The sequence below is a fragment of the Phalaenopsis equestris genome, unplaced genomic scaffold (assembly GCF_001263595.1).
Source record: "Phalaenopsis equestris unplaced genomic scaffold, ASM126359v1 Scaffold000421, whole genome shotgun sequence".
NCBI classification, from domain to species: domain Eukaryota; kingdom Viridiplantae; phylum Streptophyta; class Magnoliopsida; order Asparagales; family Orchidaceae; genus Phalaenopsis; species Phalaenopsis equestris.
Genome location: NW_018164862.1, coordinates 430,453 through 456,007, shown reverse-complemented (window position 1 = coordinate 456,007; position 25,555 = coordinate 430,453). Strand labels below are relative to the sequence as shown.

General features: G+C 34.4%; 2 protein-coding genes across 5 annotated transcripts in view; both read left to right on the top strand.

Annotated features, from left to right (window-relative positions):
- Positions 1-5,387: 5,387 nt before the first annotated feature.
- LOC110027246 lies at positions 5,388-6,357 on the top strand. The gene has a single exon (XM_020728593.1). The coding sequence runs from the start codon at positions 5,517-5,519 to the stop codon at positions 6,345-6,347; it is 831 nt and encodes a 276-aa protein (XP_020584252.1). The 5' UTR covers positions 5,388-5,516; the 3' UTR covers positions 6,348-6,357.
- Positions 6,358-13,957: 7,600 nt separating this feature from the next.
- Positions 13,958-25,555, top strand: part of LOC110027241 (ankycorbin) — a 125,752-nt gene continuing 114,154 nt past the window's right edge. Inside the window, exons 1-3 of one of the 4 annotated variants that reach the window (XM_020728581.1) lie at positions 13,958-14,049; positions 14,160-14,199; positions 22,566-22,628. In XM_020728581.1, coding sequence (XP_020584240.1) covers positions 22,568-22,628 — 61 coding nt within the window. In that variant the 5' untranslated portion in view covers positions 13,958-14,049; positions 14,160-14,199; positions 22,566-22,567. Of the gene's footprint in view, positions 14,050-14,159; positions 14,200-14,420; positions 14,492-15,090; positions 15,159-22,565; positions 22,629-25,555 lie in introns of those variants that run through there. The other 3 variants (XM_020728582.1, XM_020728585.1, XM_020728584.1) reach the window with 3 other exon arrangements.

Sequence of the window (25,555 nt, the reverse complement as noted above, 5' to 3'; positions counted from 1 at the left end):
TATATATATATATATAGAGGTTATATATATAGGTAAGAAATAAAATGTTTTTAACCGGATTAAAAGGTTCAAATAATTAAAATTGTATGCATGTAATATTTCATCGTCATTAAGAGGTTGAATTTTCAGAAGATGAGCCAAACAATTTGTCTTTTTTATTACTTTACTTCTGATGCAATTAGTTGAATCAGGAAACAAATTTTTTCAAGGACCGCGGATAGTGAGGTTAGTTACATGGGGCTTGTCTCATCCATGGGCTGTTCTCTGATCATAAGGCCTACAAAATGGGCCATTGGGCCCATTTACTGCCTCTTTCTTTTATCGGACGGATCTCTCCCATGTGATTGATTTGTCTTCCCACATCAGCTCGGATATCATAAAAAATGGCAGGTCAGATCTCGTCTCGCTTTTATTGAGAAAAATAAATTGTATTTTTTTTTATATTATGATTATTTTTTTCATTTAAGTTGACTTTGATTTGAAATTTTTTGGCCGATATGTCTCAATCATAAAAAAAATTATTGCATACGGATATCATATGCAGAGATCCTGACCATGATACAGTCAAGATATATTTCGGTTTTTTTTTATAAAAAAAAATTTAAGTGGAACCCACCAAAATACATCATGATCGTGGATCACCGTGATCTACGGTCAGGATCGAACACCGCATGCATCTCTGCATGCGGTGTCTGTATGCAATAATATTTCTGCAGCCACTTTACAAGCTTGGGGAAAAGCTTTAGGGCTCGTTTGAGGCAGCTTACCTGACATGTTTGGTTAAACTGCATTTTGGTAACTTATGCGTTTTTAAAACGCTGAAACCAGTGTTTTCACACTGCACTTATATAGGTGTGGTGGCAGCTTTCTGGTTGTGGTCTTGCTTTTCCAAAAAAATAAAAATTCATGAAACTAAGCTCAAATGCATGATTGGGAACAAAATGACAATGTCGATGTGTAGAATTCGAGCGCTCATCCTACCGAAAAATTAGCGAATGCTTCCACTACCTCACATCGTCAAACACCCAATATCAGTCTACTACTCACCGCCTGCTGCCCAGTTTCATCATTCAATATGTTCATCCCCGCCCACCTCCACGCATAAATCATCATTAAAAAAATTCATAATTTTTTAGGCTCATAATTGTTTTGCCTTCTAATTATATAAATTCAATACTTTTTTTTTTTTTATGTCTTTGAGCTTCAAGCATGAAATCTGTCGATGTAGGAGAAAATGGCTAATTTCAAACACATTTTAAATTCATCAAAACCTTACATTGCATTATGTTTTCATCCTATCAAATACTTAAATTTTAAAAACTATTGCATTTAATTTACACTGCATTTTCAAAAAATTTAGCCATAGACACATCTGGCACATACAACAAGTTTTAATGATTTTGATTTGGTATATCTACATTTTTGGCACGTTTAATTATGTAAATCAATAATGGGGAAAATTTGAGGTAATAATTTAAAAGTTAATTTCATTGTAAAATCGTACCATTTGTCTTAGGAGATTATAGTTTATATTGGGCTCAATTTAAATCAAATTTAATGATTTTTATATTACCAAATTCCAATCAATATGTATAAGAGAATTATGAGACTTTAGAGCCTCTTTGTATGGAATTATTATTGCATACGGACGGCGTATGCAAAGATGCATGCGTCGTCCAATCTCCACCGTTAATTAGATTCAAAGTTGTATTTGGGTGGGCCCATTTAAAAAAAATTGATAAAAACGTTGATTAATAGTTATCAGCTTATTCGCTTTATCAAATCTTTCTCGTACTGACCTTGTTTTATTTATTTATTAAGATTTAATACATACCACTCATTTCCTATATGTATTTATATATCTAACATAAATTTTAATTTTTTTACGCACAAACAGCGCGCGCGCGCACACACACACACACACGAGATGGCATATAGGGCCGTCAAAAAAGCTCACGAACTAAATACGAATAGTGATGCGTTCGTTCGTGTTTGAATCATTATTGTTCGATATATAAAATAATTTAAAATAATTATATATAAAAAAATTATGATATTTTAAAAAATTAAATTTTATAAATTATAATATAAAATAAATTAATAATAATAATATATTAATATACTATATTAGTAAATAGTAATATACTATAGCTATTATAAGTTATATAATTAATATAATATATTATTTATATATATTAATATTATGGATGTCAAACTGACTCGTCGTTCGCGAACAGCTCGTGTTCGGCTTGTTCGTTAAGAAACGAATAAGAACAGAGACTTCACGAACAATTTCGAACACGAGCTTATTTCAAACTAATCAAACTCGAACACAAGCTCTATTCGTTCGTGTTATGTTCATTTACACCCCTAATGGTATAAATATAAAAAAATATATTTAGATGCTAGATATGTATATGAACGCCCTTGGCTTACATTGTGTCGCCTGCGTTACGCACTTCCAATGAATTTCAAGAAAAATAATGTATATATAATAATTTTTAGTTTGATTAGAAAAAAAATATAATTTACATTTGAATAAATTATCATCATCTGATGCAAGTTTGAGATGTGATATGTATCTAAAAAAAGATTTAAAAAAATAATAAATATTTAAATTTCAATTAAGATTTATAGAATTTCAATTTCAGTAAACATCTAGTCATACTGACCGCTGGACGAGATGAACACAATTACACCAAAGTTGGCTCAATTTCAGTCAAATCAAGCCCAGATCGAACTCTTAAGATATTTTTAGAAGCTTCTAGTGTCTAATTGGATGGTCAAACTTATTCCAAATTTGATAATCTTAGTGTTAAATCAAGCATTTTGATAAGACGAATCCAACGAGCCCAAGACACTCAAATTTATCATCTTTAAAACACCCAAATGTTCACAAAATACACTGAGACATCCGATAGATTAGTCAAGATTCATTCCTTATTTGCAATAATGACTCTCCCAAACTCTATAAAGAGAATACTACCCCGTTCATGAAAAAGGAAAGTTGACCATGAACTACAGAAAGACCAATGCCTTGAGGGGAAGGAGTTGAGGCCAAGAGTTATACAACGAAAGTCAAGCGAACGTCACCCGCTCCTGCAACCGTCGACCATCACGACCACCGTCTTTCGTCTCTTGATTGTTGCAAAGATACCACTTACAAAATCATGAGTGCACCGCAGAATCACAAATGAGCATGCGGAACAATGACTCGTCTCACGGAGTAAACCCTGCATATAACTTGTTTATGTTTCATTTGATTGAAAAATGATTACTTCCTCTTGTTCGAGTGCAAGTCATCATAGTTCGTTCCTTGATAGTTTATGCTTCAAGCAAGAGGTCTTAGATTAAAATAGCTCGAAAAAAAGTATTAAGTGTTCATGGGTTCAAGACTGCATTAGCACAAATGTTCAAAATAATAATAATAAAATAAGGCTATAATTTAAAAAAAAAAAATAAAAAAGGAAAAAAGAAATTGCTTGTGGGAGGCTCTGTATTAAATTAAAATTAGGAGCTTTAAGTTGACTTATCTAAAAGAGCATAGACAGCCTTATCCCCTGTTGCATTTAATAAAAATAGATGTAACTTATCCGAACAGGAACAGGGTGCCGAACGATGATCCATTCATCCTCCCGCATCTATCCTAAACACTTTCATAATCCACTAATTAATTTACATCGCATGCTTTAGACGTTTCAAGGAATTAATTTACATACGATTTTTATTTGCAAGAATTATTTTTTCATTTCATCCTTTATATTTAAATATATGAGTGAGATCATGTATATAAGGAAAAGTTGGCTCTTTGGATAATTATGAAATCAATGACCCTTATTGGAGTAAGGCGTTTTTAGGCGACCAAGAGGTTGCCGCAAGTAGACACCTAAAGACGATCGTCGGGCATTGAGTTGAGGAATTGTGGTGGGCTGATGGCACCTAAAGGTGATTGATCTAGGGCTGAGCGAACCCTAAAGTTGAGCCACTGCTACCCAAAACATGGTTGATTAACGCAGGTCGCACATATCAGACTATCTGACAAATTGTTAGGGGCTGACAACTAATATTACAAGGACAACATCAAGACTATTGACTAGGCAACTCAAAGTAACTAGGGGCAGACAGCTCAGAAGTCCATAACCACACTCTAGATAGGGGCATAAGGGGTAAAACCCTCTACGAAGAAGTTGATTCTCAATTGCTACTTTTAAAAGCATCCACACTCTAGATAGGGGCATAAGGGGTAAAACCCTTTACGAAGAGTTGATTCTCAATTGCTACTTTTAAAAGCATGTATTTGAATTGAAATTTTAGGAGGTCTCACCTAAAATCTTTTAGCGGGATTTTTTTATTATTTTAAATAACATAATGTGTTTTTTCGAGAGGTTCAACTCCTACAAATAGAAATTATTGTATAAAGAGGGGGTTGAGATATTGTTCCGAGGTTAAGGAATCTATGTGAGCTCTCTAAGATTCTTTTTGATTTTTTTTCTCAAGAGGCTCTCATTCTCTCATCTTTTGTGTGTGTTCTATTCATTCGCATGATTCAAAGACACTTTTAGGTTCAACAAATCAATAAGCTGAAAATAACATTCTCTAATTATCAAGTTGTTGAGTAGAATTATTTCCATATTTTATTTTACTCCTCTTATTAAGAAAAAGGGTATTTATATACATATCGCCCACTTTTTATGTTACATATATGATGATTCAATATTTCTAATTGTCAATTCAATATCTTTAATTGTGCTTAAATAATTTGATCCGGGTTGATTGGACTTGAATCGAACCAATTTATTGCTTTATTTTCTTATTCTGACAGTTAGTTGGCTACAAATTTATTGAAATAAAAATTGCAAACAAAATTTAAAATTTATTGTTTTGAAATATTCTAACATGCATGCATGATTAAAATAAGTTTTTAAAGATATATTAATGTATAAACAAGATGACACATACTTAAAAATTGATGCAAGTGATATGAAGTTTTTTCCTAAAAAAAAAAAAAAAAAAAAACTAGCATCCATTTTAAATAATATTTTTTACTATTTTCAATCCGATCTTTTAATAATTGATAAAACTTAAATATTCTATCTCTATGCATGGCTTAAAACGCCCAAACGAGCGCCAAATGTCCCCCCTCCCGCCTCCTCAACCACTAATCCACATTCATCTAACTTCCCTCCACCCCCACCTTCCGCCAATCCCCTCCCTCCATCTCCCCCAACTCCAACCCCGTCGTCCTCAATTCCCTAAGTTTTCACCCCCAAGTCAAATCCCTGACACATAACACCCCGCCCACCAACCCCAATAAGCCAAACCCCATCCTCCCATCGCTGCCAGACGCGACCGCACCGCACCGCTTCCCCAAATCCCTCTCCCCGCCTCCCCCCACCCAATTCCTTCCCGCCCCGCACCTCCCCCACACCCCGACGCGTGCCTCCCTTCCCACACGCGCCATTCCCTCTCCTACCTCTAAAACCACCAAAAGCCGCTCCTTTCCCCAGCGAGCTGCCATGTACGAGGCCGTCGATGGAGCCAAAGCCCATGAAATCCTCGCTCGATTCCGCCCCATTGCCCCCAAACCACAGCCTCCTCCGGGCCAGCTTTCGTTATCCAATACCCCCGCGCTTCAACTCCGCTCCCGCCGCAAACGCAGCCGCGCGCACCTCCCCGCCAAGCGCCATAAGACCGCCACCAACACGCTCTTTCCATGCCTCAACGCTTCGCCGCCCGAACGCAATTTTCTCGCCCTTTCCCTTCATCAACCGAAGGGGAAACCGCAGCCGCTCGTGGAGCGCGATCTGCTTCAAAAGCTTCAAGAGCCTAAAATCATCACCCCCAGACCCGTTCGGCCCGTTGGCTCCAGCATCAGCGTGGGTCCAATCAACGAGCTCGTTCCATCTTCGGCTCCACCTCCTCCCAAGAGACCCGCGGAAGTGGAAGACGAGGTTGAGTCCGAGAAGCTGCCGGCGGTCGTTTCTGACTATAAAAACAGAGTGCGGCTAGCTAACTCTGCGTACAAGGAGTTAGTCGGCCAGCCTGAGTGCATGTGGTTGGACTCCATGGCTTACGGCTCTGATTGCAAAGGCTTCGCTTTTCGACCGCTGTCGAGGAGGATTAATGGAGAAGTGATGCTCGAATTCTCCGGCGATTCGGCCGCGCCGCCGCCGCCGTCGTTGAACGGTTTTTCGTGCAGGGTGAAGATAGAGTGGGCGTGCAATGGAAGAAAGAGTTTTGTTGATGCGCCGTGCGATGTGTGTCGAGTTTACTGCGAATCAAAAGAGTATCTTTTCACTTGGAAATTTCATGTTGGTGAAGCTTATAGAACCGACTTCGTTTCCTAGAATATATATATATATATATATATAGACTTAGTTAGTTCTCTGTTCTGTTTCTTAAGCTTTTTTTGCTTTTTTTTTTATGTAAAGATGTACAGGATCGGATGGAGAGCAGTGAACATGTATAATTAGTATAGATATGAGCAGTTTTTATCTATATTGTGGTATTATACAGGTGAATGAACACTCTGGGCTTGCATGCTGTGATTAAAAGATGAATGGAAAGGAAGTGTGTTGTGAGGATGGAAGGGGAAACTTTAGTTGATGCATTCCCCTGTTTTAGGAGCAGGAAGTCATTTGTTTTGCGTGGGGGAGATGAACTTGGGCAAGGTCTATGCAGGCTGTTAATGGAGGCGTGATAGACTCTTATGCTCTTGACGTACCAATCTTAACAAATTAGTTGTTCGTATATCTTTATAATTGATAGGGATTGTGATGGCATTCGTTGGTGTTGCTTATGAGCTGGAGAAATTTTTTATGAGAACAATTCTACTAGTACTGTTTTAGGTAAAAAAAAAAAATCGAATTTTTAGTTTAAATGATAACATCTTCTGATTATAAGATAAATGTTTTAAATTCGGAACATATTTTTAACAAAAATTCATCTTTCATATTTTTTTCTATTATTATTTAAATGTGTTTATGGTTTTTTTTTATATGCCTCATAATAGTTGTAATTGATCGAATATTTCTGTTGTTTATTTTCTTAAAAAAAAAAAGCTTCAAAGTTTATACTTGAATCAAATTGTCTTGCTATATGATAATGTGAATAATAATGCTATATTCATGACTTACACAAATGCTGCGTTAACTTCCCTTTTCCGAGCACATTCTTTCTTTGGTGATCTTAGCAAGGGATAGTTTAATTACGCTGAGTGACTTCACTTATGACAATAACATTCAATTCCACTTCTTCATCCTCTTCGTCTTCTTCGTCCTCTTCCTTTAAGTTTGAGGAGAGTTTTCTCAGTTGGAGAGGGTTTTCTTGAGGAAGCTTTTGGGTGAGATCTTCCCCAGCAAGCAATTCACATATATCTCTTTGTCGTTCATATGAATGCTTCACATATCATAGTGTTCATGGTTAAGGCACCTTTTCATGCATGTTTTGGTCACATATACATATCCTGGGTGGTCGTGTTGTGCATGACCTGCATTCATGATGCATCATTCTCACATGTAACTTTAGGGGAGTCTCCACCTTGATGGTGAATCAACATTTTTAGATGAATGACTCGATGTTGGTTGTGATGCTTTAATGAGCCCTACTAGTGAGAATATCTTGGTAAGCAATGTGAGTTATTATATTGTGATACACAAGTATGACTATGCTAAGATTCCAAGAGATTTAATATATGCTACTTAAGTTTTACTTTTATTGGTGACTATGCTAAGATTCCAAGAGATTTAATATATGCCACTTAAGTTTTACTTTTATTGGGATTCATGTTTAAAAATAAAAATAAAAATAAAAAATTTATGTTATGGCATGCATCATTTCTTAAACTTATTTTAAAATGAAAGCATCTTAGTTAGACCATATGTGAGGTTGAACATTTAAATATTTTCTTTTACTTTTAATTTGTCATTAGTAGCATTGTATTGAACTCTTAGCTCTTTAGGATGGGGCTAGTGTCGGGAACCCCATCAAGACCATACACCAGCTTTGGCCACACACTTTATGCACACATTTAGATGATATGTTAGGACACATTGTTGTAGATGTTTGCTAAACCAGGGCTAGAGTGTAGCAAGGTTTTTGGTATGCTTTGACTATTATTCTTTAGTTTGTGCCATAATTAGACATTTTTGTGTGTTGTTTTAAGAATGTGCACTAGCATGTTTAGGGGCGTCTCCTCGTAGGGTTTCATGACCAACAAAGAAGAGTTGTAATGATTTCAACTATCTTATTTTCTGCAGGTGTTGTTAAGCTCTTCTCCTGCCAGACATGACTTATTTTGCGTTACATGAAATAAACCGCACTAACTCAATTTTGCAAGTCGATTTTCTTTTTTGACTTTAATCATGTACCTTTTAGAGTCCTTAAAGGAGCATATATCATCAATAAGGTACCAATACGGGTTCCAAGGTACTCGACATGAGGAACCATTTGATCGGGACCAGAGACAACTGCTCGTGTTCCGTACTTTAATTCTAAATTTTATTTGATGTGTAAAATTATGACTAGGTATTTATATGCATAGCCTTGTTGCTCTTTTTTGCTTTTTGGGATAGGTTGTCGTCCCAGCGACATCTCACCTATTTATTTATTCATTCATTTGACTTGATTAACCTTATGTTGTGTGATGCTTTTTCGCTTTCTTGTTATTGTGGTTTGTATGAGAATCATGAGAAATATAAGTTAAACACTTTAAGGGCCTAAAGTATTATCTTTTCTATAAAAGCTTAATAATAGAAGATTGAGATAACTTAAATTTTAAAACTAAAACATCTTAACTTTTTAAAATATATTTTTTACTTTTTTGCACGGCTTTCAAACCAAATTTAAAATTGGCCGCATAACATACACATTTCCCAATTCATATTTAATATGACCTTCATGCTTAGGATTATTTTTAGATAATTAAATCATAATTTCATTTTTCAAAGAGAAACTCTCGTTCTTCTTCGACCTGTCCGACCAATCATAAGATTTATATTTAGGTGGTCTTCTAGTTTGATTAGAGTGTTAGAGGCTTCCCCGACCTAGATGATAAGTCATTTGTGGGAATATTTTGAGCTTAGTAGATGAATCCCTCTCCTCTCTCCTTTCTAGAGGCATTCTTACTATACGCCAATTTACTAGTTATTACATAATGTAAGCAAGACATCTATTATCAAGAGTAATCTTGGGTATCTCTCATGATGTAATTAAACAAAGGAACTCGTCCCGTTGGGAGTTGCTCTTGACCCCATAACAAAAATATTTCTTTTGATTTTCTTGTTATGGGTTGATTATGTAGATATTCATTTCTTGGATATTGTGTTTGAGGTATTTCGATCCGAATTTGTTTTTTGAGGTTTACTCTCGACCCATCACACAAAGATTATCTTTCATAAGCTCTCCATGTTTCTTTTAAATTTCTTTGTTTATTTTTGTCGTATATTCTCATCTTTTTTATTACTTTCTTCTACGAATCATTTTTGATGACTCAGAGAGAGAGAGATTTACTTGGAAAGGAGAAATCAAATGACGATATATGTATGAATAGATAAATTGGCGACTCTGATGTTCAATTAATAATAATAATAATAACAATATATTCAACATTAAATCTTCAGTCGGATAATGTATAATATTAACTATTATGGTTATGTTCAAATCATATCTCAATCATAGTAGAAACTAATTTAAACCATATTTAAATTTTATTAGAACATTGTTCTAATTTTATTTGAATCATGTCCAAACAGGATCAAATCCTTCTATTTTGTGCTCATTTTTTTTTCTATAGCATTAATTCCTTGAGTTTATTTATTATGTGTTTAAATGTCTAGTGCTATCATACTTATAGAGATGTGTTGCACTATCCATATCATGCATAAAATAGGGACAAAGATGAATAAAATTGTTAAGACATTTTGAAGCTTCTTGTCTTATTTAAATGGTTGAGAAAAGTCTAATTCTAAAAGTGCACGAATTAAACAAATAAAATGCAAATTATTTCATATAATTTAGCACTTATTATAGTTTTATTAAACATCCAATTTGTTAATTTTGGATTATTTTTAAATACATTGGCTAACGTTTTCTATAATCATGGTGGGTCAATTAACGGCCGCCACCATCCTCAACCACAAATTGCCAGCCATTGCCTTCTTTAATGAGTCACAACTATTTCCACTAGCTGTCATCAGAACGCATTATAGCTTTTGTTTCTTAAATATTGATTTTATTTTGCAAATAATTATTTTTTTTAAAATATGCAATTAAGTATTAATACATATTTAGAGTGGATTAGAGCATTTTTAACACCTAAAATTTCGTATTGACATGCATTCAAATATTTACTTTTTGATTAAAAAAAATAATATATTTATATATTTTTTAAAAGATAAATACATATTTTTATGTATAGGTTATGATAATAAAGTATTATAAATAGTTTCATATATAGGTTATGATTGTAAAGTATTATCAATATAAATATAAGACTTTAAATGTTAGACATGTAAAGTCATAAAATTGTGTGTCTAATAAATTTTCAAGGAAATGTTTAGCGTCGTCCTCATGAATTGCGTTGTCCGCCTAAAAAATTTATTTTTGCGAACTAAACCAAAAACCCACTATTTGCCCAAAATAAGTATTACTCAGGCTTAAGGTTGTGACGGGTATTGGACCACACAATAGTTTTATCGATACAAGTAAATTATGTTTTGACAGTTTTTTCAAAAAATTGTCATTAAGATTTGATTGTCGGTCCTCGCTAGGTGCGGTGACAACTTTTTAGTTTCGGTATGATTTTATTAAAAAAAGAAAATGAATAATTATTGTCACCGTAATTTTTTGAATGTTAGATTATTTTTTAACGGTTTCACAACTATTTTTTTAATAAGCCACAGTTGCCTCAAATAGATCCTCGGCCAGATCGATGCGCTTCGACTCGGCTAAATAAGTGGTTCTTGAATCGAGCAAAAAAAACCAAGCCTAGGCGAGGCATGTCTCGATCCGTTAGTTCATCAGTTGGCTTCTTTACAAAATAATTGATGTTAAATATATTTAAATTATAATAAAATTCTATATTTTTTTGAAATAATTAAGAAAATATAGAAAAGATAATATTATATATTTTACATCAAAAAAATTTTAATTTTATCATAATACATTAACATTTTTATCTCACTTTTATAATAAACAAATTTGCCTAATCAGCTAAAACTCATATAACTAAGCTCAAATCCAAGCTCATATTTAATTAGTTAATCAGTAATCCAAATTAAGAGTGGCTCGAACATTGGTAGATTTGTCTGAACCCGATCATAATTTGTCTAAACCCGAGCATAGGTAATCGAGTCAAGCTGACTTGTGAGACGGCTTGAGTTTGACTCAATAAGCGACTTGTGAACCGAGCATGTTGAGCTAATAAGCCAAGCTCAAGCTAGCCCCGATTCGACTCGTTAGCTCGTCCCGTGGCTCATTTAAAAAAATATTAGTATAAAATTTATTCAGAATATATTAAATTTGAAGATTTTATTCTTAAAAGTATTAAAAATATTTATAAAACTGATGCGTGCTAAAAAATTTGCAGTGGTTGAGTAATTATCGTCGTAGCGTTGTACGAAAGTTCAACACACACAGATAAAATAGAAAAAAACGGTGATAACTCCATAAGTTTTTACGTGGAAAACCCGTAAGGTACACACCACGGGGTCTGGCCCAGTTGCGGAAATCCACTATTGATTGATGATTATAGAAATCCCTTGTCCCACAGACGGGAAATGATAACTATATTTTTTCAAGGTACAATGTTAACTGACGATGTCTAGTTGGTGGTGATCGATGACGGTAGGTGGCGGCTGACGACGGTCAGCGGTGGTCGATGACAGTCGGCGGTGATCGGCGACGTCCTTCTTAGGCAGCGGTGATCGACGACGGTCGGCGGTGGTCCGGTGGTGGTTGTCTGAGGTCGGCGGTGGTCTACAGCTTCTCCTCAAGACCTCGGACTCTCTTTAGACTTCCCTCCCTTCATGAGAGGGATGAGACTTTATTTATAGTGTTCTGGGTACAATTAATGCAGAAATATGAACCATTTTGATCGGACAGTCCGGAGAGCTTCTCTTGTCATACGACGTTTAATGGACATTTGAGTGTCTTAATGATGTCATAATTGAGTGATATTGGGCTCGTTTGATTCGTCTTGTCGAGTCGCTTAATTTGAGTATAAACTTGTCGTATTTGACAGTCGTTTGATTTTCCAAATGTATTCAAAAATCTCCTAACTGTGGTTAATGACTTGATCTGAGCTTGATTTGACTTGGATTGAACTAGTTTTCATATCATTAGGTCCGTCTCATTAAACATATTATTTTGACTATAAGTTTGCTGAAATCGAAGCTCCAGATGACTTTTTTTTCAAAATTTAAATGTTTTTTGCTTAAAATATTATCTCGAGATTCGTGTTATACCTCGAGATTTGTGTTGGATGATGAAACTTTGTTGGTGGTGTATCAAAAATAATATTTTATATTTTATATTAAATGTTTCATTCTTATTTATTTTTTAATTGCTCATTTTATATAATTTTATTATAATATAATCTTTAATTAATATTGTCTACTCTCTTTTATGATAAACGTTTGAACTTGATAAAATTAATCATGCTGACACTGAAGCTCATGCTTAGGGTGGCTTGAGTTGTACTTGACTTTTTGTAGAACTAAAACTAAATACATTGAATATAATTTTACTAGTAATAGATCTAGTGACAGTTGCAACTATGGGTAATCAAATCATTAAAAATTGTGAAGGTTTTAGCTATTCAGGAGAGCTATTCAGGATCTATTGTTCAAAGTGATGGTGATATAGAAGGGGACTTTATTAGTAAAATTCAAGTTGTTTGTTTGAAGTGGAGGAATGCTTCTAGTCTATTGTGATAGAAAATTATAACTTAAATCGAAAGTAAAATTTTATAAGATGATAGTGAAACCTGCAATACTTCATGACGCATGATGCTGGCCTTTAAAAGTGAAACATAAAATAAAGTTAAGTGTTGATGATATAAGAATCCTTAGATGGATGAGCGACTTGACATTTCAAGACAAAATGTGAATGAATATATCCATGATAGGGTAGGTGTAGCTCAAGTGACGAATAATAATAAAGAGAGTCATTTTAGATGATTTGGTTACATTAACATCGACCATCAGATGATCTGATTAAGAGAGTAGATGTTTTAACTCTGACAAATATTAAGAAAGACAGATATAGACATAAGAAGAGATTGGCAAATTGTGAAAAAAGAAGATCTTAACCTTTAAGAATTAAATTAAAAAAATGAGACACAATGGGATCCAATTAGGGGTGTAAACGAGTCGAACACGAATGACTTGCTCGTGTTCGGCTCGTTTATATTTCGAGCTCAAAAAGTGTGTTCGTGTTCGACTCGTTTGTTTAACGAGCTGAACACGAGCTGTTCACAAACAAAGAGTCTTTTTAACAACCCTAATCATGTAGTCATAAGACAATAAGAATTTGAACAAAATTTAAAAATTATTATTTATATTAAAACATCATTTGAATTTAATTTAATAATTTTTATTCTATTTTCTTAATCAATATTTTAATTGATTTTAAATCTTTGTAGTCTTTTAGTCAATTAAATACTACACGTAGCCTTGTAGTCAATTAAATTATTTAAAAATAAGAGATGAGTATTATTTCGAGCCAAAACGAGCCAAACATGAACGAGCACATCTTATTTCAAGCTAAAACGAGCCGAACATGAACGAACACATCTTATTTCGTGTTCGGCTAAAAATTTATTGAACGAAATTAACGAGCCGAACACGAGCTGTTCACGAACAACGAGCCATTTTGACAGCCCCAGATCCAATAGAGAAAACAAAGTACATGTAATTAAAAAAATAATAATAATAAAAAAAAACTCACTTTCCCGCGGAACAGGCATCGGCGTTTCGTCGATCAGAGCACCATATCGGCGAGCGTTTCTCTTCCTGGCGAAGAAATCGACGCGGCTGCACGTATTCCACGGTGGGATAGCTTCGTTCTCTCCAGTTTTCTCTAAACATTACCATGTTTTTCTTCCGAGCCTTCTCTGAAACCCTAGAGTTGAGACGAATAGGTTTTTGTTCTTCTTATAGGTTACGGGATTTGGAGTGTGGTTTCTTAAACGCACCGCTGGTAATCCTTGAATCATTCGTTCTTCCCTTTGATCCCCCATTGTTTTTAAAAGACCATTATCGATCATGCGATGAAACCATCTTATGAAAATGAATGTTGAATCAAATCCTAATAAACGTTTAATAGGGTTTCGTTGCGAGCAATTTGAGTATTAGACATACACTTAGGAGGAGCATATATTAGAAAGACGATATGTTCGAATCTCTATGCTAGAGATCAAGTAGCAAGCAGATGACACGATTCTAACTTGGTGGCAGCCTGAAGCAAAGCTTTTTAATGCTATAATACTGATGTATTTTATTGCTGAACTCTTGTTTTGATAATAAATAAGGATATTCTGTACATTACTCTTTTGCATATGATTTTGCTTACGACAATTTATATGAAGACACTGCTATTTACTCAAAGGTGTACCCCGTGAACCCCGATCAATGTAGCAGTACCAATTGTGCTATTATTCAGGATCACCACTTTAGTTTCATTTTGTCGCATGAGATTTACAAAGAGCTAGCTCGTTGTGATTACTCACTGATTGGAGGATATTTAAATTCTTTTTCTGCTGCCAATATATATATTTTTTTCAATGTGCAGTTTTTATTACTATGCTGAATTGTGTGAGAGATCCCGTAGGTCCTGAATTGAGTATTATGCTCTAATAAGATGTGTATGAAATTACTATTGAGGGATTATGAAGGATGATAGGCAGATTAAAGCTAAATAGAAGTCATGCAAAAAGATTTATGTAAAATAGGCTTATCATATAATTTAGCACTTAGCAGGAGTGAATGAGGGATTTTGTCTCATAAAGTCGACCTAAAGGGTTGTGATAATGCTGGTGATATTGATGATTCTAATGGTGAAGTTCCTGCTGCTGTAGATCTCCTGCAACCTGCATGGGCAAAGCATTTAAGAAACATGAGAATAATATTTCTCTCTTCATAACTGCAAGCTTTTTGCAGGTTTGTATGTACTTGTTCTAACACCATATGGGTTCTCCTTGGTTTTCACTTTTTATTAGTACTTATTTATGATGTACTTTCACCTAACATGTTTTGTTCTTATAATAAAAAACCTTTTAGCACACTCCCAACGAGATTAAAAAATAGTAAGAAAAAAAAAAAACCAACCATAGGAATTCATTTTTTAATATAATTTGTCATTCATAAGCTGCAACAAAGTGCAATTGGATATCATTTTTTATGTTGATTAACTACGGTTGTAGCTCTGCAAATAGCTTAAGTTGCAAGAATTGGCCTGCAAGCAGTTCTGCTTCCAACCAATTTTAGTACTTTAATATTGTTGTTTATAAACATGCTTCAGCAGCCAATAGTAGCGAGCACTTATATTTACAGCCATTTGTATTAACATGATCCGAATTTCTAGCAAACATTGAACTTCAATGATAACACAACTTAATTAATATGAACATTAAAAAATAAAATGATGATTACGATTCCAGAAGTGATCTCTAAAAGATCATTCAATAGTAGCGAGCACTTCTATTTACAGCCATTTGTATTAACATGATATGAATTTTGAGCAAGCGTTGAACTTCAATGATAACACAACTTAATTAATATGAAAATTAAAAAATAAATTGATGATTACAAATGTATTGGAAGTGATCTCTAAAAGATAATTCAATACATGACTCTCTAAACAAATTTAACATTTTAACCATATTGATAAGAAGAATTGTTATCATAAATTTGATTTAAAACGAGATAAATTTGGGTTTCTTTGTAATGCTCTTCTTTGAAGCTCAAAACTGTTATTACGTGTACGTTGAGTGTTTGGCTGCATCCAACTAATTGAACTTCATCTAATTGGTTTTTGGAACGTTGGTAAAATTTTGCTTTGCTATTGTATCCTCTGTAATAAGTGAATAATATGTATTGTAGGATGTATCTACGTTAATCTTGACGATCTTGTAAGATAACCCTTTATCGTTGATGATTGACTTGAGCTCGTTTGTTATAATACAATATTTTGTTGGTTAATATTGAAATTAACATCCATAATTAGAGTGGGTTTAAGCTCTAAATGTAAATGCACATGAAAATAATAATTGAAAAGTAGAAGTTTATTCCTCCTCAATAAACTCAACATAGCATAATGGCAATATGATAATTGAAATTAGCATCCTACCATGACTATAAAAACTGCTTTTGCACGAATTGATAGTTTTGGAGCCGATTTATAATTCTAAGTATAACTCGTCAATCTTGTAAGACTCATAATTTTAAGTTAAAAATAGTCGGAGTTAGTTCATTCTTTGGGATCCTCACTTACTTTGGGATTGTACAAAAATCTATGTTTAATCTATTACCACTCACTGCATCCAGATCCCAATGATATGTTAGACTCCACTCTTCATTTTAGGTTAAGGTTGTCTCCCCTCTACATTCGATCCTTTAATTGAACAATAGCTATTGGTATATAATTTGCAACAATCATCCCAACAAGTTGAAGAAGCTATTTCTCAGGAAGAAAGTTCATCAATGAGCTAAAACCCCGAAGAAACCTAAACCACCGAAGAGCTAAACCCAGAGAACAATGATTGAGCGGGGTTAAACGAACGCCTTCAGTGAGGGCGTCAAAGGATGAAACCTCAGCGACCAACCAAGATATTATTTATGCAGAGATAAGGTTTTAGAGAGTTTGCCTGTGCCTGAGACATGAGATAGATTCAACAGTTTTAGGTTTCATATGAGTAAATAAGAGGTTTTAAGTGTTAGATATTTAAATGTAGAAGTATTAAGTGATATGTATGCAAATCCCCCAATTATTTTTATTATTATTATTTTTTCAATGATGTGTTATTGAAGAATATTGGCTTTATTTGTTCAACTATTCCCTGCTTAGCAATTCCCATCATACTCAAACTATTATTCTCATCTTCCAAAAGCTACTTGAGCATCATCTTTTTTTTATCCCTCTCTTCCTTGTGTTATTTAGCTTAAACATCTCTCCACTCCTTGTGTGCACACTAGAAAACCACCATAACTCCATACACCTAAATACTACACACCTTTGAAGTCCTGCTGCCATGGACTCCAGGAAGCTTGGTAGTTGTGAACAAAAAAAAATTGTTGAATATGTGACTAGCGCAACATGGTTCTTGTTATACAAAGAGGGGTATTTAAACCCTTACAATTGACTCAAATAAGGAAAGAAATAATAACACAATCAAATAAATAAAATTAGAATCACTATAAAAAGGAAACTACATAATGTAGAATAAAGGGTAATTAATAAATAATAACAACTATGAAAAACCAATAAATCTAATAAGTCTAATACTCTTCCTCAAGTTGAAGCATAGACGTCAATCATGTTCAACTTGAATTTGAAGTCATCAAACAAAGGATGATGAAGATTATTGGTGAGGATATCAATTGATTGACCACTAGAGGGCACAATAGAAACACAAATTTCCCTGAGCTCAATCTTTTTCTTAATGAAGTGTCTGTTAATCTCCACATGTTTGGTATGATCATGTTGGACTGGATTGTGAGCAATGTTGATGGCTAGCCGCCTTATTATCACAGAATAACTGCAGCATGACAGAGTTTGGCATACGAAGTTCATAGAGCATGATGCATAATCAAATGACTACATAAATCCTCAAGGACATGGACCAGAATAAAGTTTCAACACTGCTTCGGGCAACCACAGACTTTTTTTTTTTGCCTTTCCACATGACAAGATTTGCCCATGCAAATGAGTAATTCCTCGAGGTGGAACGTTGATCCCCAATCAACATCTGTACAAATAACAATAGACTGAGATGTATGACGAGAGAAAACAAATTCGAGCCTCATATAATTTTTAAATAGTGGAAAATCTAGTGCACAACTTGGACATGGTGCTCATCGGAGTCATGCATAAATTGACTCATAATACTACGTGACATATGTCGGGGTGAGTATGGGCGTGGTAGACGAGTTTTCTCATAAGACGTTGCTTGTGAGTTTTGTTGACATATACAACATTGGAAAATTTTCATTTGGATCCATAGGGACATCCACGAGTTTACATAGAAGATGAGTGTTTTCTGTAAAGAGATCAACCACATATTTGCATTGAATAAACAAATGCTCGGAGAGCCACTTCCATGCCTAAGAAGGTTCAGAGAGATCCAACGTTCTTCATTTCAAATGACTTAGCAAAAATGTTTTTCAAGGACTTCAATGTTGGGAGATTGCTATCTGTAAGAAATATATCAACATAGACAATAAGAATAACTACATGATCATTAGAGGAATGCCAGAAGAAAATAGTGTGGTCTGATTGAGCCTTAGTAAAATCATGGCTCACAACTACCTTTGTGAACTTGTCGAATCAGACTCATGGGGACTGCTTTAGCCAATAAAGGGACTTTCGTAGTCTGCACACTTGCTCTCTGGAGGTAGTAAAGTCAAAGTCAGGAGGAAGAGACATGTATATCTCTTTTGTAAGCTCTCCATTCAAGAATACATTATTGACGTTTATCTGGAATAAAAGCCAATCTGGATTCACCGTAAGGGACAACATAACCCAAATAGTGTTTAACTTGGCAATCAGAGCAAATGTTTCCTTATAATCAACTATGTAGGTTTGTGGTATCCTTTAGCGACCAAACGTGCCTTGTTGCTTAGAGTTGAACTTGGTGTTGAATATCCATCGACCCCAAAACTTTCTTACCTTGAGGGAGAACAAAGACGTCCCACATATGGCTCCGTCGAAGGGCATTCATCTCCTCAATTACTGTCGTTTTTCAGGTTGGATCAGCAAGATCAACCTCAATAGTAGACTAGTAGTTGAGATTTGATAGTTCATCAGGGCAGTAGCAAATGCTTTGTAGTTCGGCAATAAACTGCGAAAAAAGACATTTCGCTGTAGAGTAGAGGGAGCATGTCTGATTGCATACCTTACTCAGAGAACTCACCTTCTTATTTGGAGAAGTCATGCTGAGGATGTCATCCGGAGCGGAGTCAAGGTTTTTTGAGATAGCGGATTTTTGAGTAGGAGCATTCAAACAGATGCATTGAGTGTAAATACAGACAGTGGGAGGAGATGGTACACTCACCGAATTAGGGAACTCGTCGGATGGTGTACTCACCAGAACAAAGAACACCTCAGTTGCAGGAACATTGGGGGAACATACATAGGAGTAGGATAAGAGACACTGTCTAAGAACCTAAACTCTCCCACACTTGTGGATGGGCTATGAACATAGGGAACATTTTCAAAGAACGAGATATCAACACTCACATAGATTTTGTTAGTGGTATGATCAAGGCACCGATACTCTTTTGTGTGGTAGAGTACCCAAAGAAGATACATTTTATGGATTTAGGATTAAGTTTACTTCTATTTGGGGCAGTGTTTCAAATCAAAACAGTGCACTAAAAAATCTTGGGGTCTAATGTGGAGAAGACCCTATTGGCAACGAAGCAAGACATCATGACAACTATGGGGGCTTAAAACTTATGAATTTTAGAGGGAACTTTATTTATGAGATAGATGCCGGTGAGAATGATATCGTTCCAAAACTGTTTCAGGACATTGAAGTGAAAAATAATGAAGCGAGCAACGTCGAGGAGATGACAATTTTTCTTCTCGGCTAACTTATTTTATCGAGTGTTCCTACACGAACTATGGTGGAGGATACCCTTACTCACCAAAAATTCATCCAAAATACAGTCGAAAAACTTGCGACAATTGTCGGTCTGAAAGACCTGAGTAGGACTCTGAAAGACCTGAATAGGAATTTTGAATTGAGTTAAAATGAAGGTGTAGTAGGTTTGGAAGGTGACATCAACCTCAAATTTGTCTTTTAAAATGTAGATTCACGTCATTTGAGTGTGGTTATCAATCAAAGTCAGGAATCACTATTTATTGGTGTAGCTAGGAGTGCGAGACGGTTCCATAGATCCTGTAAATGAGTGAGAAAGGAGCAGTAGGTATATAAGTGTGGGGTGGGTAATGGACCTAATGATGTTTGACTAACTGACATGTCTCACAATTGAAATTAGTAAGATTTTTATTAGAAAATGTCCAAGTATACAAATGTTTTAAATATTAGAAATTAGAATGACCTAAACGACAATGCAATAACATAACGAGACATTCAATGACTCGATATAAACTACAACTTCTGAGGGGTTTGTCCTTACTCTTCATGTTATTCTCTTAGAAGTAGTAGAGTCCGACTACCCTCTTAGCAGTTTTAATCATCTCTGAATGCGTTTCTGAAAAATACAACCATCAGAAGAGAAATTTGCAACACAATCAATATCATTCTTCAACTTGCCTACAAATAATAAGTTATATTGCAACTGGAGCACATGTAAAATAAACTCCAGAGTTATATATGTTGTTAGTACAACCGACTCTTTACTAGTAATGAAATTACACTAGCCATCGAGAATTCTGATGGCATCCTTTCTAGAGTACGGATAGTAACTCAAAAAAATTTGTGAGTGTGTTCCATGAAACTTGAATCAATAATCTATAAATTAGAGGCAGAATAAATCGTGAAAGCCATAGGAAGAGTACCTTCTTAGACGTGGGAGGTCAACGAACCCATAGAGACTTGATGGCTCTAAGTAGCTCGATCAATTGCTCTATTTGGTTTTTCAGGGATTCCGAGGATTTTTGAATATTCCGAGTAGGAGTCGGTTGAGTCGTGGTAGGCTCAACTGTCGCCTTGAGACCCTTGGTGGTAGAGGATTGGTCGAAGATTTGTATGCCGGCTTTTCGTGAAGTTTGCACCACTTCTATCGAGTTTGGTTAGGTTTGTGGTTTTGAGCCATCGATGAATTTTGATAGGATCACGACAAATGGATACAACTACAAGAAATAAAATCTCTGCAGGGAAGACTAGCTCTGAACAACTGCAGAACTCCTTCCTACAAAACCGACAGCAGTAAGGCCAGAGGAAACCGATTGCTAGCTAGTTGATTCTGTAGCAGAAAGGCCCGCGCCTACGCTGGAATAGAGGCACCACAAGACCTACGGCTATTGGAATCAAGAATCCTGTGTGCAGGAGAAGATTGCGGCTGCTGAAACTTGCAGGGAGGATCAACGACACCAGGAAGACATAGGCCAGCTGGAAGGCTGTTGGGATCAACAACTAGAATCCTCGACACTAAGGTCTGGAAGGCCACCCAGGATTAACAGCTGGAATTAATCAACGACAAAAGCTACGGAGCAGGTAGCCAACAGAGCGGCAAAACAACTGAAGAGAGTAAAGCTATAGAGCAGGTTGCCAACAGAGCGACAAAAACAGTTGCATAGAATAAAGCTACGGAGTTGGTTGCCAACAAAGCGACAAAACAACAACTGTTGGAGAAGTAGCCGACAAAATAGTCGAACAGTGGCTGAAGGAGAGGTAGATGTTGGGCATAGCGGTGGAAAGGAGAATGACAGGAACCATATGGGCAACCATACTGCTGAAGGAAAATGATAGCTAAGTAGATGCTAGAAGGTGGTTGCAAGCCAGCTAGGGTGGAACCTCTGGATTTAGAGCCATGACTCTGATATCATATTGTATTTGTGACTAAAGCAACATGGTTCTTATTATACAAAGAGGGGTATTTAAACCATTACAATGGACTCAAATAAGGAAAGAAATGAAAAAAAAAAAAAAATCAGAATAACGATAAAAGGGAAACTACATAATGTAAAATAAGGGTAATTAATAAATAATAACGGCTATGAAAAGTCAATAAATTCAATAAATCTAATAGTTATTCTTCTATCTCATTAGGTTTAATAAATCTAATAAATCTATTAGTTGTTTTTGTATCTCATTACGTTTACAAACCATTCAATACCTCACTTAATCAGGTCTATTTCTTGATGAGCAGTTCAATAAAGTATTTAGGCTATTCAGCTTAAAAATATTTCAAAAAATAGGAGATAAATATCTTGATGTTATCCACCCAAAAATTCCAGTCAAATTGATAGACATTGTAATATAATTTATTTTTGCTCTTTGTTTGAGGCATGGAGTAGCACTTTAAATTCTTTAACTCAGTTTGGCTGAAGTTACCTTCGTGGACTATATTAGTGTTCTTTATGTTCCGTTTTATCAATATTTTAGCCAATTTTTTACTGTTTTTATCTTGAAGTTAGATGTGGCCAATTTTTTACTGTTTTTATCTTGAAGTTAGATGTGGCTTGCTCACTTCTTCCCCCAAGGGTTTTTTTTTTTAATACTGTTTTCTAGTAGATTTTTTATATATTTAGCTTATTATAACGAGGCTCCCTGGTTTAGTAGCTCACAATTTGTTATAATCTTAATTTTCATGTAGGTATTGTAAGCGTATCTTTTGCAGAAAAAAAATAAATTTTTAATGTATTTTTCATTCTATCAGAGATGGATGATGAGGGGCTCACAAAGGAATTCTTACAAAATCGTATTGAGCATCTTGAGCATGGTACTTCTTTTAATGCCCTTTGGAATGAACTCAAACTCGTTCTTTCTTTTGAGACCTAGTTCATTTTTTGAGTCTATTAAATTGGGATGTTGTAGAGACAGGTTAATATATTTAGTTCTTGCTTACAATTAGGGTAAGGCTTATGATAAAGATGTTGACTATGATGGGCTAATACTAGAATTTATGCTTCCTTCGAAAAGCAATATCTCTGATTATGAAATATTTCACCACCTTTGGTTGGTTCTCTATTAGAGTACGTGAAAATAGATAGGATGGAACCGACAGATGAAATTTTTGATGAAATAAATGTCTTATGAATGAAATCAAAACCTTAAAAGTTGAATTGAAAATTAATTTCTTTTGTGTTAATGCCATATTACCTTGCAACTAAATATAACATTTAATGAATTATTTCTTGTATGGTATACTATGTTATATTTTGCTGTTTTATTTTGTTTTATCATGATTATTTTGAAAAATTAAAGTTATTAGGACTTGCTGATTCTTACTTATTTTTGTCATTGTTATCTTAAATATTTGCTATAAAATTTGTTAGTTCGTTATTTAGCTTGCTCTATAGGTAGGGTTTCTTGAGAGGAAATTAATTGTGTTATGTTATGATGAATGATGTGTAAAATATGCTTTCCATAAATGGTAAGTCTTTTAATTTCAAGAATGAAGCTGAGAAAGAATCCGTGGGACCACTTCTCATCAATTTTACACTTTTAAATTATCTATATATTAATACTCTTTATTCTCCTTTCTTCTTACCTTGTAGTTATCTTTCTTAATATTTATTTCTCCTTCAACCAACCACACTACTGCAACAAGCTGTCATGCTGGTATTACTAAGATGGACATTGGAGCTGATAGCTTATGGCTTGATAGTGCTAACCTTTTGGACTGTATAATGAACAAAACATATCTCTTCAAAAGGACATAGTCTCCTGGGTTTTCCTATGCCAGGTCTTCTTTGCATGTGTATTGAATTGATGTTTATGCTTCTATTCATGTCTTTTAATTTTTATTGCATTTTTTTATTTATATTTTATTAAAATGTTCATTGTGTTAATAACCATCTATTGCTTCTTTTATACCTAACTCACACTTGCTAAGTTATTCATGGAAATACATTGTTTTACTCGGATCTTTCTTTTTTTTAAATTTTAATTTGCTTAAATCTTATGTGCTAAGTAAAATTTATGGATTTAATAATGCTAGATCTTGCTGGCAGCTTGATAGGATTGTCACTCGGGTTGGGCTGGCTGAATTATAATAGAATTATATTTGGGGTAAATATTATGCCTCTCAATTTTGATCTAGGTACTAGTAGGGTTTCTTACTTTAGAAGTTCTCTGGCAGGCTCTTGCAATGTTAAAGAAGATTTGTATATATTATTTATTTTGAGAAAATTATATGGTACCTTTTTTTTTCAAAAATGTCTTCTAGGTTTTATTGTGTTGCAACCACTTTCAGACTAGCATTCTTCATTTTTTATTCCATTCCTTCCCTACTTTCTTTTAAAAAAAAAAAGGAAAATTTGACTGTATATTCCTATAATTTCCATGATTGGCCGAATATTTCCCCCTTTTCACTGTCAAATAAGTCTGGCAGTTCTTTTTGGATGAAATTAACTCTCTTTTCTTTTATTTGTGGATTGTTTACTGAACTCCTTGAAGAATGAAATCGGTTAGAACAAGGTTTAGGCAAGCTTTGACAAGATTTGAACAAAAATTTAAATAAATTCTGAATGAATATAAGATTCCATCCTAATCAAAGAATGTTTGCACAAGATATGAACAAGGTTTGAAAGTAGATCCGAACATGGTTCGAATAAAGTTCTAGTATGGTTTTAATCGATTTAAATATGGTTCTAACATGATTGGAACAATGTTCGAACCATGTTAAAAAAACATCATTGCTTAAATAAATTATAACATGATATAATTTAAAGGTTGATACAGCAGGGTGCAATAACGAAAAGTATATTATAACAAATTATTATGCCGAAGATAATAACTTTTTTTTTTAAATTATTATGCTGATGTTATTAATTGAGTCATGATAATTATTAACATAATTAACTATTTCTTTGATAAATCAAACTGCAATTACTAAAGAATAACACAATAGAATATAACTTTGATACATTGTAGTGCAATTTCAACATCAATGAACGACATATTATGACTTCGATGCATTAGAGTGCAATCACAATAGTATGTAGCCATCGATAATTTTTATATATCAGAGTACAATTACAATATTCAATAGGATGCAATGTGAAAAAGAATTCTTGTAGCCGACCCCACTTGGTGAGATAAAGGTTTGTTGTTGTTGTTGTTGTTTCTGTAGAGTACACTTACAATATCAATAATATAGTGATAACACAACATAATTGAATGTACATAATCAAATGAAATGAATGAATATATAAAGTAATTAAATGTACATCATTTATGGAATTAAACAAATACATAAAAGAATTACATGAACATTACTTTTTACACACACTTGATTACACAATTCAATCATTTTATGCTATTTACTTATGGATCTATGGATCTACATTGTTATAAAATAAAACTAAATAGTTGGTTTTGTAGAATAGTATTAGATCAGGAGTAACTTGTAGATATTTTTCCTGAAGTCAAATAGTTGATGTGCTTTCTTGCATATGTTTTATGGCTCCATTGTAAAAGGACAAAGCACTTATCAAACTATATGCTAAAATATAACATATTCTTTTATTAAAATTTTAAACAGCTTATCTTACGAGTTGCGATAGTCATGACTGCCTCTTTTGAGTTAAGGAAGATTTTGTTGGCGCTAAAGGGGGGGGGGGAGGTTAAAAGTTTAAAGGTGGTTTGTTCAAAAGTTGTCCGTAAGAAACTGTCGGTCGCTGGAAGTGAAGTCTCGTCGTCTGT